General features: G+C 43.7%; 1 protein-coding gene across 2 annotated transcripts in view; it reads right to left on the bottom strand.

The window, feature by feature from the left end:
* Nucleotides 1-20,025, bottom strand: part of LOC122556315 (heat shock protein beta-7-like) — a 33,022-nt gene extending 12,997 nt beyond the window's left edge. The window contains exon 1 of one of the 2 annotated variants that reach the window (XR_015759016.1): nt 19,716-19,851. Coding sequence is in view for 1 of the 2 variants with exons in the window: in XM_043702943.2 (XP_043558878.1) it covers nt 19,716-19,911 (196 nt within the window). In the remaining variant the exon portion in view is untranslated. Of the gene's footprint in view, nt 1-19,715 lie in introns of both variants that reach the window. The other variant, XM_043702943.2, reaches the window with a different exon arrangement.
* Nucleotides 20,026-20,284: the final 259 nt, after the last annotated feature.

Genomic DNA, 20,284 nt, shown 5'->3' with positions numbered 1-20,284 from the left:
AGTAGACACACTTCAAACCAACTTCTTGCTTGCCGGTGCCATCTTGCATCCCTGAAACTTGATTTTAGACCTCCCTACTCTCAACCTTTTCTCTACTCGAACTACAATTTTGGTTCTCATCCCTCTGCTAGATTCGTTCAAACCCACCCCAATAGCCTTAGCGAATTTCACCCCCAGGATACTGGTATCCCTCTGGCTCAGATGAGGACCATCCTGCTTGTAGAGGTCCCACCTACCCCAGAAAGAACGCCAATTATCCAAGAATCCAAACCCTCCCTCCTGCACCATCCCTGTAGCCATGTGTTCAACTCCTCTCTCTCCCTATTCCTTGCCTCACTAGCATGTGGCACGGGCAACAAACCAGAGACAACAACTCTGTTCGTCCTAGCTCCATGAATTTTGGCCTTAAATCCCCATCCCTCTTCCTACTTATGTCATTGGTGCCTATGTGGACCGTGACTTGGGGCTGCTTTCCCTCCCCCTTAAGGATCCCAAAAACACGATCAGAAATATCACGAACCCTGGCACCTGGGAGGCAACACACCAACCGTGAGTCTCCCTCGTCCCCACAGAACCTCCTATCTGTCCCCCTAACTGTGGAGTCCCCAATAACTACTGCTCTACTCCTCTTCCCCCTTCCCTTCTGAGCAGCAGGGACAGACTCTGTGCCAGACCCCTGTGCCCCACTGCTTTCCCCTGGTAAGTTCCCCCCCCCAACAGTATCCAAAATGGTATACTTATTGTTGAGGGGAATGGCCACAGGGGATCTCTGCACTGCCTGCCATTTCTCTTTCCGTCCCCTGACTGTAACCCATCTGCCCTTTTCTTGTACCTTAGGAGTGACTACCTCCCTGTAACTCCTCTTAATAACTCCCTCTGCCTCCCGAATGATCCAAAGTTCATCCAGCGGTTTCTGAGGAGCTGGAGTTGGGTGCACTTCCCGCAGATGTAGTCAGCAGGGACACTAGTGGTGACCCTTACCTCCCACATTCTGCAGGAGGAACATTCAACTGCCCTCACCTCCATTCCCACTATTCTGAATTCCCAAAGAGACTGTTGAAAAAATAATGAATAAAAAATAAACTCGTTACCTTACCAATCTGGCGCACAGAACCTTTTTTTTGGTTAGAGGAGGAGGAAGGGTGGGAGACACTACCCGAGTAGTGTTTCGGGTAACGCAACCACACAAATATATGACTTCTCAGAAGTCCTTCGCTCCTCCCTTGCACCTCTAAGCAAATGGAGGCCTTACTCCCGAAGTAAGTCCCTTTTAATGCGGGAAAACTCACCCTTCCTGGCAGCCCTCGCTTCACCACTCCTTATCTCCTCACTGCTTTGGTAAAATGGAGGCCTGACTCCCGAAGTAAGTTCCTTTTAATGCTGAAAAACTCACCCTTCCTGGTAGCCCTCGCTGCCCCAAGAAGCTGGCCCCAATCTCTATCATGCTGCAGAAGCATGAACAGTAGTTGGGAGACTTGGAAAAGAGGACGGATGAGGTAGAACACAGAGTCACAGTGGTGGAAGCTGATACTGGTTCCTCCAAGGATAGGATCTGAGCCCTGGTGATGCAGGTCCATAATTTGCATGACCAAGTGGATGATCTTGAGAACAGGGGCGAGAGAAAATCTATTCGGATCGTCGGTCTGCTGGAGGGTAAGGAAGGTGAGCGGCCGACGGAATTTATTGGGGACTGGTTGCAGAAATTCCTTAACTTGGAGGCTGGAGTGAGAGGCTTGAAGATCAAGAAGGCTCACTAGGTCGTGGTGCGGAGGTCAGTTCTGGGTCAATGTCCTCATCCTCTCCTGGTGCGGTTTCATCATTATAGAGACAAGGAGAGAACGTGGAAACTTCCAGAATCCAGGGAAGGATCCAAAGGCCCAAATTTACAAGGGCTCTAAGTTGCCCCCTTTGGGTAGGGGGTGAGTTCCCCCATTCAGTACTGTTGGTGCTTTATTTGTTGGATTATTTTTGGGTTTTGTTGTATATAATGGAGTTAAATGGAAAGATACGTGGCAGGACAACATATGTGCAGGCAGATTTAAACTTGAGACAGACTGGGAATGTAACAAAAAGGAAGGATAACTTAGGACATCTTATGACTTCCAATATCTCTAGATAAGAAAATTAGCATTAAGGCACTTTACCTGAATGCTCGTAGCATTCGGAACAAAGCAGATGAACTAATGGCACAGATCATCGTAAATGATTATGTTGTGGTAGGTATCACAGAGACGTGGTGACAGGGGGGGTCAGGACTGGCAGTTAAACATCCAAGGGTTTTCAACTTATCGAAAAGACAGGGAGGTGGGCAGAGGGGGAGGGGTTGCCTTGTTAGTTAAGAACAAAATTAAATCTATGGCACTGAATGACATAGTGTCAGATGATGTGGAGTCTGTGTGGGTGGAATTGAGGAACCACAAAGGCAAAAAAACCATAATGGGAGTTACGTACAGACCTCCTAACAGTGGTCAGGACCAGGGGCGCAACATGTACCGGGAAATAGAGAAGGCATGTCAGAAAGGCAAGGTCACGGTAATCATGGGAGACTTCAATATGCAGGTGGACTGGGTAAATAATGTTGCCAGTGGATCCAATGAAAGGGAATTCATGGAATGCTTACAGGATGGCTTTTTGGAACAGCTTGTCATGGAGTCCACAAGGGAGCAGGCTATTTTGGACCTAGTGCTATGTAATGAACCAGACTTTATTAAAAATCTTAAAGTAAGGGAACACTTAGGAAGCAGCGATCATAATATGGTCGAGATCAGTCTGCAGTTTGAAAGAGAGATGTAATGGTGTTACAGTTAAATAAAGGTAATTATGAGGGCATGAGAGAGGAACTGACGAAAATAGACTGGAAGCAGAGCCTAGCAGGGAAGACAGTAGAGCAAAAATGGCAGGAGTTTGTGGGTAAAATTGAGGACACTGTACAGAGGTTCATCCCCAAGAAGAGAAAAATTGTCCGGGGAGGGATTAGACAGCCATGGTTGACAAAGGAAGTCAGGAAATCTATGAAAGAAAAAGAGAGATCCTATAAAGTGGCAAGAGCACTGGGAAATCAGAAGATTGGGAAGGCTACAAAAAAAACAGAGGATAACAAAGAGAGAAATAAGGAAGGAGAGGATCAAATATGAAGGTAGGCTAGCCAGTAATATTAGAAATGATAGTAAAAGTTTCTTTCAATACATAAGAAACAAACGACAGGCAAAAGTAGACATTGGGCCACTTCAAACTGATGCTGGAAGGCTAGTGATGGGAGATAAGGAAATGGCTGGAGAACTTAATAAGTACTTTGCATCAGTCTTCACAGTGGAAGACATGAGTAATATTCCAACAATTAAACGGAGTCAGGGGGCTGAGTTGAGTATGGTTGCCATTACAAAAGAGAAAGTGCTAGAAAAGCTAAAAGGTCTTAAAATTGATAAATCTCCTGGCCTCGATGAGCTACATCCTAGAGTTCTGAGGGAGGTGGCTGAGGAAATAGCGGAGACGTTGGTTGAGATCTTTCAAAAGTCACTGGAGTCAGGGAAAGTTCCGAATGATTGGAAGATCGCTGTTCTAACCCCCTTGTTTAAGAAAGGATCAAGACAAAAGATGGAAAATTATAGGCCAATTAGCCTAACCTCGATTGTTGGTAAAATTCTAGAATCCATCATTAAGGATGAGGTTTCTAAATTCTTGGAAGAGCAGGGTCGGATTAGAACAAGTCAACATGGATTTAGTAAGGGGAGGTCGTGCCTGACAAAACTGTTGGAATTCTTTGAAGAGGTGACAAGTAAGTTAGACCAGGGAAACCCAGTGGATGTGGTCTACCTAGACTTCCAAAAGGCCTTTGATAAGGTGCCACACGGGAGGCTGCTGAGCAAGGTGAGGGCCCATGGTGTTCGAGGTGAGCTACTGGTATGGATTGAGGATTGGCTGTCTGACAGAAGGCAGAGAGTTGAGATAAAAGGTTCTTTTTCGGAATGGCAGCCTGTGACAAGCGGTGTCCCGCAGGGTTCAGTGTTGGGGCCACAGCTGTTCACATTATATATTAATGATCTGGATGAAGGGACTGGGGGCATTCTAGTGAGGTTTGCCGATCATACAAAGTTAGGTGGACAGGCAGGTAGCACTGAGGAAGTGGGGAGGCTGCAGAAGGATCTGGACAGTTTGGAAGAGTGGTCCAGGAAATGGCTGATGGAATTCAATGTGAGCAAATGTGCGGTCTTGCACTTTGGAAAAAAGAATACAAGCACGGACTACTTTCTAAACGGTGAGAAAATTCGTAAAGCCAAAGTACAGAGGGATCTGGGAGTGGTAGTTGAGGATTCTCTAAAGGTAAACATGCAGGTTGAGTCCGTGATTAAGAAAGCGAATGCAATGTTGTCAATTATCTCAAGAGGGTTGGAATATAAAAGCACCGTAGTGCTACTGAGACTTTATAAAGCTCTGGTTAGGCCCCATTTGGAGTACTGTGTCCAGTTTTGGTCCCCACACCTCAGGAAGGACATACTGGCACTGGAGCGTGTCCAGCGGAGATTCACACGGATGATCCCTGGAATGGTAGGTCTAACATATGAGGAACGGCTGAGGATCCTGGGATTGTATTCATTGGAGTTTAGAAGGTTAAGGGGAAATCTAATAGAAACTTACAAGATAATACATGGCTTGGAGAGGGTGGACGCTAGGAAATTGTTTCTGTTAGGCGAGGAGACCAGGACCCGTGGACACAGCCTTAGAATTAGAGGGGGTAAATTCAGAACAGAAATGCGGAGACATTTCTTCAGCCAGAGAGTGGTGGGCCTGTGGAATTCATTGCCGCAGAGTGCAGTGGAGGCTGGGACGCTAAATGTTTTCAAGGCAGAAATTGATAAATTCTTGATGTCACAAGGAATTAAGGCCTACAGGGAGAATGCGGGTAAGTGGAGTTGAAATGCCCATCAGCCATGATTGTACGGCGGAGTGGACTCGATGGGCCGAATGGCCTTAGTTCCACTCCTATGTCTTATGGTCTTATGGTCTTATAATCTTTGATAGCTTTGTAGGTTTGTTAAATATAATGGTTTCAGTTTGTTACAGGAGACACACTTGGATGATAGGGAGCATTTGAAACTACAGCAGAACGGCTTTGATTGGGTTTACTTTTCATCTTTGAATACCAGAAGTAGGGGAGTGACTTTATAGGTTAGGAGGAATCTCCCATTTAAGTTACTAGAGTGTGTTAAAGACACACACGGGAGGTTTGTAATTCTTAAAGCCCTGACAAACAGGGAAGAATATGGTGTTTTAAATGTTGATTGTCCTCCAGCCCATCCCTCAAATTTTTGGTAGATGTGCTCTCTAAGCTGATCAATCTCGAGTCCCTGCCTATTGTCATAGGGGGAATCTTTAACTCATGGATCCCACAGCAGACATGTTGCCCAAAGGCCCCCTAATACTCTCAGTACAAACTAAACAATTAATGGATCTGTGTGCGGACTTAGGGTTGGTGGACATCTGGAGGTGTCTCCACTCTACAGGCAGGGATTTTAAGTTTTTTTCCAATCCATACAGATGTCACACCAGGATTTATTTTTTTTCTGACTCCCGTGGCAACCCTGGACTTGGTAGCATCTTGTACGATTGGCAATATTACTATCTCCGATCATGCTCCAGTGTACCTGTTGGTTAAGATTAAGGATGTTACAGTGGGTTTGAGGTACAGGTAGAAGAGCCTTTATCCAAACATCCAAAAACCGAAAAGTTCTGAAATCCAAAGGTTGTTTTGTGAAGTTTTTTCTCATTAACAAGGTTGTTTGGTGTGCAAACAGTTAACCCAAGTTGACACCCACTCGATGCGTGTCATTCAGATGTGATGTGAGGGGGCGTGGCCAAGCACCAACTGTCCTGCTCTAACTTAGAAGTCTGCTCCTCCACAAAGATTTTTTAAAATTTCACCATTAAACTGTCACTTATTCTGAAAACCAAAAAATTACATATTCCAAAAATCAGCTGGTCCTGAGCATTTTGGATAAAGGATCATCTAACTGTACTGGCAAATGGATCCCTTTATCCTCAAGGTGAGTACATTTGTGGAGTACTTCTCTTGGGAATTTTGGGCGTTCCTAGACATTAACTCAGGCTCGGTTAGTAGCCCATCCATCCTCTGGGGAAACTGCCAAAGCCTATGCCAGGGAGTTAGTTATTTCCTACTCTGCCAGTAGGAAGCGACAGAAGGGTGAACAGCAACGTGTCCTCGAAGCACAATTGAAGGCTTACTTTGGCAGACCCTCCTTGGCCAAGCCACAGAGGATTATGGCGCTGTGGTCTGCACTGAATTCTGTGCTCACAGAAATAGCAAAAAAGGAGCTTACTTTTGCAAAGCAAATATTATTTGAGCATGGTGACAGGCAATGCATATCTCACCAGGTGATGCCCCTCAAGCCATTACGGCAAATAGGGAAAGGGCTGGGAACCTAACATGTGACTTCAAGAAGATTAATGTGGAATTCCAGAGATTTTACTCTAAGTTATACCAATCTGAGGGTTATGAGGAGGGGCGGGCCAAAATGGAGTTTTTATAAAGGATCTGGAGCTCCCTGGTGTGACCCCGGAACAAGAGTCTTTTCTCAATACCCTCTTATCAGAGCAAGAAGTGGAGGAGACTGTGCAGCAGCTTCAGAGTGGAAAGGCGCCCGGTCATAGAGTCACAGAGTCATAGAGATGTACAGCATGGAAACAGACCCTTTGGTCCAACCCATCCATGCCGACCAGATATCCCAACCCAATCTAGTCCCACCTGCCAGCACCCGGCCCATATCCCTCCAAACCCTTCCTATTCATATACCCATCCAAATGCCTTTTAAATATTGCAATTGTACCAGCCTCCACCACATCCTCTGGCAGTTCATTCCATACATGTACCACCCTCTGCGTGAAAAAGTTGCCCCTTAGGTTTCTTTTATATCTTTCCCCTCTCACCCTAAACCTGTGTCCTCTAGTTCTGGACTCCCCGATCCTGATGGACTTCCCAGCAAATTCTATACGGAATTTATAAACATATGATGCTTAACATGTTTAATGACTATACAGCCATGATTGTCTCCCAGTATCTCTGAGAGAGGCCAATATTTCACAGAGAAGGTCCTGGAGGATTGTGCTTTGTACAGTCCCATTTCACTCATAAATGTGGACTTTAAAATCCTCTTGAAGACTCTTGCATTAAGGCTGAAGGCTGTGTTACCTTCTATTGTTAAAGAGAACCAGAAAGGCTTCATAAAGGGCCGCAGATCCTCCAATAATATTAGAGGCTGCTTAATGTAATTCAAGCATTACAACAACAGTCAATACAGAGATTGGTGATTTCTCTAAATGCAGAGAAGGCATTTGACCAAGTTGAGTGGCCGTACCTTTTCTATACTCTGGAGCAGTTTGGCTTGGGTAAAGTCTTTATAAGACGGGTAAAGGTTCTCTACAGTGACCCTCTTGCTGCGGTCATCGCCAATGGAGTATGATCCAGCAATTTTAACAGTTTTAGGAGCAGTCGGCAGGGCTATCCCCTTTCACCATTGCATTTTACATTGGTGATTGAACCATTGGCAGAGGCCAATCGTAGGGATGCCAATATATCGGCTCCAGAAGTGGGGTCAAAATTATATAAGATTTCGTTGTACGTGGACGATGTCCTAATTTTTTTGTCAAATCCAGCAGTTTTGGTGCCTCGTCTGATACAATGCATCAGTGCAATTGGCGCCTTTTCAGGGTACAAGATTAATCCTGCAAAATCAGACGCTATGCCTGTGGGTGGTCTTACATCACCACAAGAAATGACATCACCAACCCAAAGAAACCCAAACATATAAATAGAAAGCAGGAATTATCAGCAGTGCTTTGCTCGGAGGCCCATTGAAGATGTTACCTTGTATGGTGAGGGCAAATCTCAATTCCCATTTAAGTGGTCACAGGTGAGTTTTGTGTATTTGGGCATACTCATTACTCCAGTCCCCAATCGGCTGTTCAAAGCTACTTTTGTTCAATTTTTTGACAAAAATCAAACAAGACCTTCAAAGATGGGAGGCACATCCAGTCTCATGGTTAGGTTGGGTAGCATTTATTCAGGAGAATATTCTCCCCCATATATGAATGCTTCCCCTGATTTTCGATAAGCAAACGTTCAGGAGACTGAACGGCTGGTTCAGCTCTTTTATTTGGCATCATAAGCAGCCCCTTATTAAATTTGCTGAACTGCAATTGCCTCACAGACTGTTGGGGTGGGGGGGGGAGTGGTTCTTCCGGATGTTAAAAGCAACAGAGTAAGCTTGCTTTTATCCTACGTGGGTGATTGGGCCTGTGGGGACCCTCTTTCAATATGGTCAGATATTGAAACCTCCCAGGCAAGGTGCCCCCTTACTAGCTTGCTGTTTTTGGACAATTTGGGAATATTGTCACAACCCAATGGTTATCAATACTGTTAAAGCATGGAGGTCAATTCAGCAGAGGGAAGGCAATATTGGCAAAACATCTTCTCTTACACCTACAGTGGGTATGCTGGGATTTCAACTATTGATGATACATTCAGGATTTAAACATTGAGCAGCAGGGGTGTGTCTTGCATGGGCAATTTATTTAAGGGAGACACATTGATGTTCTTTGGCCAGTTAGCATGGAAATACGAGCTATCTAATAGGGACCTCTTTTGTTTTTTTCAAGTTAAGGATTTTATTCAAAAAAAGATTACTCGTTGACTGATCCCTACAAATCCAACATAGAGAGGGAGGTGCTCAGTGCTAAGAGTACACTTTCTGGATGTAGGCTTGCTCGCTGAGCTGGAAGTTTCATTTCCAGACGTTTCATCGCCATACTAGGTAACATCTTCAATGGCCCTCCGAGCAAAGCACTGCTGATAATTCCTGCTTTCTATTTATATGTTTGGGTTTCTTTGGGTTGGTGATGTCATTTCCTGTTCTTTTTCTCAGGGGGGTGGTAGATGGGGTCTAACTCAATATGTGTGTTGATAGAGTTCCGGGTTGGAATGCCATGCTTCTAGGAATTCTCGTGCATGTCTCTGTTTGGCTTGTCCTAGGATGGATGTGTTGTCCCAGTTGAAATGATGTCCTTCCTTATCTGTATGTAAGGATACTAGTCAGAGAGAGTCATGTCATTTTGTGGCTATTTGATGTTCATGTATCCTGTGACTAGTTTTCTGCCTGTTTGTTCAATGTAGTATTTGATACAGTTCTTGCATGGTATTTTGTAAAAGATATTAGTTTTACTCATTGTCTGTATAGGGTCTTTCAAGTTCATTAGCTGCTGTTTTAGCGTGTTGGTGGGTTTGTGGGCTGCAATGATGCCAAGAGATATGAGTAGTTTAGCAGTCATTTCCGGGATGTTTTTGATGTAGGGGAGAGTGGCTAGGGTTTCTGGACGTGTTTTGTCTGCTTGTTTGGGTTTGTTGCTGAGAAATTTGCAGACTGTGTTCATTGGTATCCTTTCTTTTTGAATACACAGTATAAATGACTTTCCTCTGCTCTGCATAGTTCCTCTGTGCTGCAGTGTGTGTAGGTTCGTTGAAATAATGCTCTAATGCAGCTTCATTTGTGGGTGTTGGGATGATTGCTTCTGTAGTTCAATATTTGGTCTGTGTGTGTTGTTTTCCTTTAGATGCTGGTTTGAAGTTGGCTGTTCGCTCTACTGTGACATCTCTGAATGGCAGTTTGTTATTGTTTTCCTCCTCTTTAGTGAATTTTACGCCAGGAAGAGTATTATTGATGGTCTTGAAGGTTTCCTCTAATTTGTTTTGTTTAGTGATGACAAAGGTGTCATCCACGTAGCAGACCCAAAGTTTGAATGGTTGGCAGGGCTGTTTGTTTGAGTCTCTGCATTACTCCCTCTACTAAGAACCCTGATATCGGAGATCCCATGGGTGTTCCATTGGTTTGTTTGTAGGTTTTGTTATTGAAGGTGAAGTGTGAGGTAAGGCATAGGTCTACTGGCTTGACGATGCTGTCCTTGCTGATGAAGTTAGTAGTGTTTGCTGTATATGTCTTTGTAGTCTAATATTGTAGTCAGTGCTGCCTTGGCCAGGTTAATGTTGATTGATGTAAACAGGACTGTTACATCAAAGGAGACCATTATTTCATCCTCTTCTATCTTAGTGTCTTTGATGGTCTTCAGCAATTTTTGGGTGGAGTGGATGGAGTGGCGTGAGTCTTCTACTAAGTGTTTTAGTCTTTGGTGTAGCTCCTTGGTCAATTTGTAAGTTGGTGTTCCAAGTAGCGAGACTATAGGTCTGAGAGGGGCTCCTGGTTTGTGAATTTTGGGTAATCTGTGGAAGTGTGGTGTGTTGGATCCATTTGGTTTCATTTTTTGGAAGTCAACCTTATTTATTTCTCCAGATATCTGAAGTTTTTGAGTAGGGCTGTGATCCGGTTCTCTAGTTGTGGGGTCGGGTCTGTCGCCACTTGTTGGTAAGTGTTGGTATCTGTAATGGTGCGTTCACTTTTTCAACATATTCTCTTCGATTTAGAACGACTGTCAAACATCCTTTGTCTGCAGGTAGGATAACAATGTTTTTATCTTTTTTTAGTCTTTCCAGTGCTTTCCTTTCTTGTGTATTGAGTGTGTTTCCTTCCTTTTTTCTGTTTATTGTTGGTGCGACTACCTGTCTGATAGTTTGCTGGGTTTCTTCTGTGAGTTTGTTGTCTTTTAGTGTTGTTTGTAATGCTGCTAAGAAATCTTTCTTGTCCATATCCAGGCAATTGTAATTTAATCCTCTTACTAAGATGGCATTTTCAGTGTCTATTAAGGGTCAGTCAGATAAGATTTTTATCCATGCTTCTGTGTTGTCAGTGTTGTTACTTTGTTTAAATTTGTCTAGTTTTTTTTCTGTAGGTCTAGTTTTTTTCATTTTCTGTGTTTGTCACTGTCTAATATCTATGGCTTGTTATACTGTGTCTGACCATGCATGGTCTGTTGCATAGTGAGTAAAGATTTTTGGTGCAAACTTTTCCGGTTGTATTATTGTGAGCATCATCAATCATTTCTCTAAGCATTCTATGGCTGTTTTGCTCTGCTATTCTTTTGGCAGTGGGGTGTTAAGGGGAGGTTTGCATTTAAGACATTTAGGTTGTACCTGTTTTCTTCAGCGTTCATGCAGGAAGTACAGCTTTTCGCAAGTGGCACTCTGTCAGATGGCATTTGTTTCCCATTTTCAGCATATTGCGCCCATAGGTCTTAGCGGGTTTTGAGAAGATTTGTAGCTCAGGTTGAGGTTCTGGATGTAGGTTTGCTCGCTGAGCTGGAAGGTTCATTTCCAGACGTTTCCTCACCATACTAGGTAACTTCTTCAGTGGGCCTCCGGGTGAAGCACTGCTGATAATTCCTGCTTTCTATTTAGATGTTTTGGTCTTCTTTGGGTTGGTGATGTCATTTCTTGTGGTGATTTCATTTCCTGTGGTGATGTCATTTCCTGTTCTTTTTCTCAGAGGGTGGTAGATGGGGTCTAACTCGATGTGTTTGTTGATAGAGTTCCGGGTTGGAATGCCATGCTTCTAGGAATTCGCATGCATGTCCGTTTGACTTGTCCTGGGATGGATGTGTTGTCCTAGTCAAAGTGGTGGCCTTCCTTATCTGTATGTAAGGATACTAGTGAGAGAGGGTCATGTCATTTTGTGGTTAGTTGATGTTCATGTATCCTGATGGCTAGTTTTCTGCCTGTTTGTCCAGTGTAGTGTTTGTTACAGTTCTTGCATGGTATTTTGTAAATGACATTAGTTTTGCTTGTTGTCGGTATAGGGTCTTTCAACGAGCCAACACACACTGCAGCACAGAGGAACTACGCAGAGCAGAGGAAAATCACCTATACTGTGAATTCAAAAAGAATGGGTACCCAATGAACACATTCCAGATGAAGGGCTTTTGCCCAAAACGTGGATGTTCCTTCTCCTCGGATGCTGCCTGACCTGCTGTGCGTTTCCAGCACCACTCTGATCTAAACCCAATGAACACAGTCTGCCAACTTCTCAGCAACAAACCCAAACAAGCAGACAAAACACATCCAGAAACCCTAGCCACTCTCCCCTACATCAAAGACATCCCATAAATGACTGCTAAACTACTCAGACCCCTTGACATCATGGTAGCCGACAAACTCTCCAACACACTAAGGCAGCAGATAATGAACTTGAAAGACCCTATACAGACAACAGGCAAAACTAATGTCATTTACAAAAGGCTGTGCAAGAACTGTAACAAACACTACATTGAACAAACAGGCAGAAAACTAGCCACCTGGATACATGAACATCAACTAGTCACAAAATGACATGACCCCCTCTCACTAGTATCCTTACATGCAGATAAGGAAGTACATCACTTCAACTGGGACAACACATCCATCCTAGGACAAGCCAAACAGAGACCGTTTGAGAATTCCTAGAAGCATGGCATTCCAACCAGAACTCTATCAACAAACACATCGAGTTAGACACGATTTACCATCCCCTGAGAAAAGGAACAGGAAGTGACATCACCACAAGAAATGACATCACCAACCCAAAGAAACCCAAACACATAAATAGAAAGCAGGAATTATCAGCAGTGCTTCGCCCAGAGGCCCACTGAAGATGTTATCTAGTATGGTGACAGAACTTCTGGAAATGAACTTTCCAGCTCAGCGAGCAAACCTACATCCAGAACCTCAACCTGAGCTACAAATCTTTTCAAATCTCGCTAAGTACACTTTCTGTCTGCACTTTATATCATCAGGTGGGGGTGCCCCCTCATATGAGTTCAATCAACTCTGCAGGGGCTGGGAGAAAGAGATAGAAAATGAGGTCTCCTCAGAGGCATGGGAAGGTATTTGGGATAACACAAGAAAGATATCAATTTGCAATAGGGCCCATGCTTTACAGTTGAATATTCTCCACATGGTCCACTTGGCTCCAGACCCTTTGTCAAAATTTAAACCAGGGATATCTTCAACATGTCCCAAGTGCAAGGTCTGTACGGGCACTCTTACCCATTGTCTCTGGTCCTGTGAGAAGCTTCAAACATACTGGAGTGCTGTGGCAGGTGCAATGGAGAGAATTTTGGGTGTAAGGGCAGAGAAGGACCTGATCTCTCCTCTTCTTGGCCTACCCAGTATGTTCCCTGTAGATGCGCATAAGAAAAAAACTTTTCAAATCCTTACTTTCTGCACAAGAAAGAATGTCTTGCTAGATTGCTAGATTGGGAATCCAATACCGCACCCCACCATCCACACACCACCACCCCGAACCCCCCGAGTGTTATGGAGCATATTCCCTTGGATTTTCTCACAAGTATGGTACTCCACAAAACTGAGAATTTTTATAAAATGGCAACCCTCCTGGACACAGATTTATTTGCCACACTAACAAGGGCTTTTATATAACCATAAAGATCGTGTTTTACGAGCCCAATATCCAGGGAGGAGGAACTGCGAACATATGACTGTCTTGCTTGGCTGAGTTGTGTTATTACTATCTATTAGTTTGTTGTTAGTTATTATTTATTTAGTTAAACAGTTAGTTGGTTTTTTAAATATATATTTTCTATATATTATTATACATTTGTACAATGGGTTGGGTTTTTTACTTTTCTTGTGTTCTTTCTTTGTATTGTATTGTTTTGTATTTGTTGTAATATTTAAAAAATCTACTTTTCAATAAAATATATATTGTTAAAAAATCATCTATAAATACATAATATATATTTTTGAAATAAGAAAACCATCAGACTCATTATTGCATGTCTGCTTTGATCAAACATTCACACCTGTTCAGACCTTGAGGACCTTATTTTGGAACGCAGGGATACCTGTGATGTGTATGCTTCCATCAATTCGTATTGTGCAAGGAGTCACATGCATCTGCACAGGATCCTGGCTCTTAGCTTTGTTAGCACTCCTGCTGTTTACTGCTTATTTGGAAGGGGCTAGCCTCGATGCTTCGCACTGCTTTTTTAGCATACACTCACTGACGTTAACACTGAATTGCAGGCTGCCTGTGACTCTCATTATTTTTACCACACACAGGGGCTGTAGTGCTCAGTTACAGGCTACCAGTCACTTGGCTCTCCACCAAACACTCCTCTCTGTAAAACAGAGGGAGAGGTAGGTGGAGAGCACTGAACAGTAACGGTGATGGACATGTTGCTGTGCGGCACCATGCTACATTAGCACAACACCTGCAGTAATGTGTCAACAGTTTGCGTAGCAAATAGATCACTATTTGCTTGAAACATATGCAGTGCGAAAGTCAAAGAAGATGGGGAGGGAGCCGGTCTTAGTGGGATAAGGAAGACTAGTATCAGTCAAGCCATCACATCATACAAGAAACTCTTCTGATTCGTGTAGTTGTGGTCTGGGGATTGGGCCATCATCAGTTCTGGAATGTTGGTCAATAATTAGATTAGATTCCGTATCATATGCAAACAGGCCCTTCAGCTCAACAAGTCTACACTGACCCTCTGAAGAGTAACACACCTAGACCCATTCCCCAACCCTATATTTACCCCTGACTAAAGCATGTATCACTATGGGCGATTTAGCATGGTCAATTCACCTGACCTACACATCTTTGGATTGTGGGATAAAACCCAAACAGACATGGGGAGAATGTGCAAGCTCCACACAGATAGTCGCCCGAGGTGGGAATCAAACCTGTGTCCCTGGCACTGTGAAGCAGCAGTGCTAACCACTGAGCCACTGTGCTGCCCATTGAAATTGTCAGGGATCAGTCCGTGGAGTCTTACAGGAATTGGACAGCTGAAGTCTCGGAATGAGCTTCATTGCATAGTATCACTGAGGGAATGGAGACACTGATAGGAGGCAATTGGAGATAGTAAGGTGGAACCTTAGTGAATGGGAAGGGACTGAGTGTGCTCCATATTGTGCAGGAGGTGTCCAACAAACAGGACATGGGAAACTCCAAAGTCATGGACTCTAAGTGAAAATGGGTTGCATTAGTACTTATGTAAAGAGATGCAACAGAAAGTGGGGGAGGTTGATTGGTTATTCATTGGAGATGAATAGATGAAGAACAGCAACACAAGGAAACAAGAAGAGGTGGTGGATGCAGGGAGAGAGGTTGTGTGGAATTTGTATGCTACAGATGGAGCCTGTATATCATTCTCGTTGAAATGAAGTTGGAACTTTGCCACATCAGAACAAATCCTAACTGCACTAAATGGCTGTGCAAAGTGAGCAAGTTAAATTACTACGTTTTTATTCAGAACCAGATTAAAACTTTCTGTGTTAGAGCCTCTTCGAGGGACACTTGCATTAAACATACCTTCACTGATTCAGACACGCCACTCATCTGGCTTTAATATGCATTGTATCCACAGGTTATTCATTATCCAGGAATGTATATTGAAATTCACAGCTTCAAGCAATTATGATCATTGCATTGTGTGCACAAATTGACTTCTTGACTTGCTAGCAAAAGAACTGTAATAAGAACAACGCACTTAGAAGTGGGAACTGAAGAACTCATTTTACAACCATATTCCACAACAAGCACTGGAGAACAACACTTTGCAGCTGTCAGATTCATATACTGAACTATAAGTATTTAAGGACATGATCTATGATACAGAAAGGAGCTTGTTTATTTTGGGAGTGAAGAGGGTGGAGCGATGACAGCTTAGTGATAGAGCTCCGCTTGCAATGCTGCATGAAAACTTTGGGAAATGCAAGTTACAACTGGACAAGGTCATGTGCCTCATAGCCCTTTAGCAGGGGATGTCAATGACATCTTTGGGGAGCCTCTGTGCCACACTGAGGGCATAACTTGAGGTTTCATTGTGATGGTTGAGAGCACACAGGAGTTCCTTCATCAAAAACCACATTATCTTTCTGACATTGCACACAGATTATCTAGTCACAGGTTTCGCACGGACAGCACCATTGCTGCACTGGCCTTGGTGCAACTGTCAAGACAACGTAGAAGGAGACAGCGATTATTGCTTCATCTGCAAGAACACAATCTCCCTGTGTCTGTTAGCACAGTCTCCAGAGGGAGAAACAGCAGATGGAACTGCATGTTGTGATCCTGGATCTACAGGCCTCACTGACATTTGCTTCAACTATTTGAAAGACAATACAGGAACCACTTAAGGTTGTCCCTGTCATTTGTATCATCTGCTGGATGAGAACCTGGAGGTTCAAAAGGACTGGGTGACAATTCCATCCAAATAGCCATCAAGGTCACAACTCTCTTGAATTTTCATTGTGGTGGCTTGTTTCAAGGAGCAGTTGAGGATCTGTATGACATCTCACAAACCTCAATCCATAAATGCATTTCTTTTTCCAAAGCACAGCTATTCATATCCTTCCCCTGTGACATGGAGAATGCAGGAGCCCAGACAGTGGAATTCTCCACAATCGTTAGCTATCCCCTGACACAGGGTGTGACAGCCCACACCCACATTGTTTGGAGAGCACCCTATTACCAACCTGCAAAGTTTGTCAACAGAAAAGGCTTTTCCTCCATCAAGGTTCAAATTATGTGGGGCCATCAAAACCAAGTTCTGCCAGGTATTTTTGGAGCTGCCATAGTGCATACATACTAGAGAACGCAAAGAGTCCTGAGTCACTCCAAGGACTTTGATCTGTACAAGGATGGATACTGAGAGGCAAGTGTTACCCCCTCCAAAACATGCTTCATGACCCTTTTAAAACTCCTCCAGACTAACACACAAGGTTACAATGCTGCTCATGCTTCAACCAAGACTATAGTGGAATAGACCGTAGGCATCTTCAAGATGAGGTTTTGATGTCTGCACCATCCTGGCAGATCCTTGCTGTATAGCAAAGGTGTCCCACATCATTGTGGTATGCAGTGCCCTTCACAACTATTTTACTTGATTCATTCATGGGTTATGAACACCACAGGCTGGTTGCTAGTTTCCCCTGAGAAGATAATGGTGAGCTGCTGCCTTGAAATGCTGCAGTCCATATGCTGTAGGTTGGCCCTATGATTCTATGAACCACAATGCACTGAGGGAGGGATTTCCAGGATTTTGATCCAGCGGCAGTGAAGGAATGGTGATATATTTCCAATTCAGGATGGTGAGTGGCTTGGAGGGGAACTTGCAGGTGATGGTGTTCCCATATATCTGCTGCCCTTGTCCTTCTAGATGGAAGTGGAGTTGTGGATTTGGAAATGCTGCCTATGGATCGAAGGAACTGAAGCCAATAAAGTGTAGGTCAGATAACTAGATGAGGATGAAGATAAGGCCCGCTTAATCATATTGCTTAATCATGTCCAACAGCAAAGATTAAAGAGACTGTAGACTTTTTAACAGTGTAAGTGAAGATATGTTTCCAAGGTGAAAAGATATTTATAGTGATGTTGCACTTCTACCCCCTAGGTTTCTCCTTCTTCATCATCTAACTATGTCTAGGTGCTGTCCCACCTTTCACTGCTAGCCCAGACCTGTTAAAGAATGTCCTGCCCTGAATTAAGCATACTCTCCACATCTTCAGCCTTTGGCATGAGATGAGGGGAAAGGTGGAGTCTCTGGCGTCTCCTAAGCAGAAGCTCCTGAGTGGCCTGTGCATTACTCTTCTGGCCTTTGAGTACCTATTGGCATCATGCTTTCTCCCCAAAAGGAAGGGGAACCCAAAGTGGTGTTAAAATCCATCGCCCCTCTTGCCTTGCCATTGATTCTGAGCACCTATGACTGGAATGATAGAATGCAGGCCTGTATGTGTATCTGGCAGACAGAATAATGGACCTGAGTCTCCTGCCCACAGAGGCAGTCAAATGTATACATGCTGGAGCCAGCTCCAGACTTGTAACTTTGGTGGACTCCTTCTTCCTTTAATCTTCTTTACCGAGTGTCTCTGACAAACCTGCCCGATATTCCTGTCTCTGTATGTGCATTCTGATGGCGTCCTTAATGGAAAAGTCTGGGGGCTCACCTTGTGCCAAAGGCTAGGCAGGTACCTGGTCGCTGGCAATCTTCGGAGAGTGTCAGGGACCCAGGGTGTTTCCTCCTCAAACCAGCTGCAGAGACATATCAGTGATGTGCTCACCAGACTGTGCTCCCAAATCTAATCTGGAAACAGTACCTTCCAGGGTGAAAGTCTTCGAGCTGGTGGAGGGGGCAGGTGAAAGTCTTGTCAATGCCTGCTTTGAGGGTTTAGCAGGTTCCTCCTCAGAGGTAGAGGTAAAGTGGAAGGCATCTGGCCCTATCTCCTTTGCAGAGCTTCACTGGGTGTCGCTAGTGCCTGTATAGAAGAAGGACAGAAGCTTGTGCAGATGAATTATGAATGAGAGAGCAACACAGCACAATGAAGCTGTTTGGCCGTTGAGATCTCTCATCACCATAGATAGTTGTGCTGTTCTCCAGCTAAATCCAGAACATTCTCCTTGTATACAATAGGGAGCTTGATGTTAGTGACTCTACCCGCCCCCACTGTTCTTGACCTTGTCGTGGGACTTATGAAATGAGACAAAGGAAGGGATTAAGTACCAAAACAGAAATTGCTGGTAAAGCTCAGCAGGTCTGGCAACATCTGTGGAGAGAAATCAGAGTTAACATGTCAGGTCAAGTAACCCTTCCTCAGAAGGGATTACATTCACTTGAAGGAGATGGAAGAATAGTTAATGGTGATACGGAAACAGGAGAGGTGGTGAGGTGTCTCCACTGAGTGAGTAGGAAGCACAGAGAGCAGGGAGGGTTTGCAGTTTGGGAGGGTGAGGTGGGTGTGAATCTTTGAATGGACATTATGCCTGCAACAGTGAGAGTTGTAGTCCCTGAGCCTTGCTGAGGTGCATGTGCACAGGCAGCACTAGTGAGAACTCTGGCCCTGTTGAGTGCAAGGTAGCAGAGAGAAGATGATGCAGTTACCCTGCAGTTACAGAAGAATCTTGAACTTTGTCTTGTGCTGTTAGGCATCCTACTTCACTCAGGACATAGCACTGACAAGGGACTGCTATTTGTGTTTACGCTGGCTGGATCTCATGGTGCGACCTCCTGTGCTGGTCAGCTTAAAAAGGACTGCTCTCCCCTACACCATTTCATCCACCAACGCCTTCAGGTCCCTGTCTGTGAAGTGGGCAGCGAGCTTTCTTCCTCAGTGTGGAAGCTCTAGCACCATAGTGACAAGGGCAGGGGTGTGCAGTCCAGCTTGAAATATTGCAGCAAGGGTTTGTGGGGTTGGAAGCCCCAGCAATGCCCATCCCTCATCAACTATGCAATTCCTTGAGAAATGTGCCCAAAAACCCCCATTGCAAAATTAAGGATCAAGTGTGGAAGACCGCTCAAGGAGAGTCATTGAACAATGAAACTCACCTGACCACATATCAACTGGAAATAGGAAAATTCTACCTATGGTGCCTCTGATGCAATTTACTCCCCAGATACTTTGAATTTACGTAAGATCTGGAGCAGAAATAAATAATAAACTAATTACTTGCTGCAATATAACCCTTTTAGTCATGATTAAAACTGTTCATTTAAACATTACTTGGAAAGCTGTGAAATTTAAAGAATCCATTTTTGCCATATGGTAAAAATTGGTAGTTAGGTGCTTCCTCCTAGAGTAATGATATTTTAATAGATATGACAATTGGAGGTAGAATTTATTTTAAATTAATAATTCTTTAAAATTAAATAGTTTTAGTTCAGTTGTGTTACAAAGCAAGAGCTAGTGATCTGAAAAAAAATTACATTACCACTGAAATCAAAATCCAAAAGGAAAGTAGAGATATTAAAAGCCAAACCTGTGTATCCAAAAGACTCATTCCTTGGTCTTGAAAAGTGACCATTCCTGAAGGATGATGATTTTTCCACTTCATCTTCAAATAAAGTCCGTGCTGCATGTAGGTATTGGTCGAAGCAGGGATCGCCTGAGGATTGTTGCCTGTAGTTGCTGTAATGCTCAGATCTGAAAGTGGAGGAAGAACTAAGGGATGACATTGTTTCTAATGCAGTGCTACAAATGCAGAGTCCGAGTATGGACAATCAGCAGGATAGTAATGTCAAGTCACACATTTACAATCCTTCGCATTCTGAAGCTGAAGAAGAAACACACAATAGTAATTCTTTGGTCATTTCCATATATAGAAACTATTAATAGCCTCCAATACAAATAAGCATAATGATACAAGTCAGTTATGATAACAAAGAAAAATGAATGGTGCTCATGGAACATAAGATAAGGCAGCTTTTTATGTCATCAGCAAAATGCCGTTGAAAGAGCAGTCCACAAACATTTCTATAGAGGAACCATAATCAAAAACTATTAATTTCACTTTCAAAATAAAAGTTGAGGAAAATTAGAATTTATATA

This window comes from Chiloscyllium plagiosum, unplaced genomic scaffold (genome assembly GCF_037043375.1).
Source record: "Chiloscyllium plagiosum isolate Xiang-an unplaced genomic scaffold, Cpla_swu_hap1 HiC_scaffold_13, whole genome shotgun sequence".
NCBI classification, from domain to species: domain Eukaryota; kingdom Metazoa; phylum Chordata; class Chondrichthyes; order Orectolobiformes; family Hemiscylliidae; genus Chiloscyllium; species Chiloscyllium plagiosum.
This window is presented reverse-complemented; position numbering and strand designations above follow the sequence as displayed.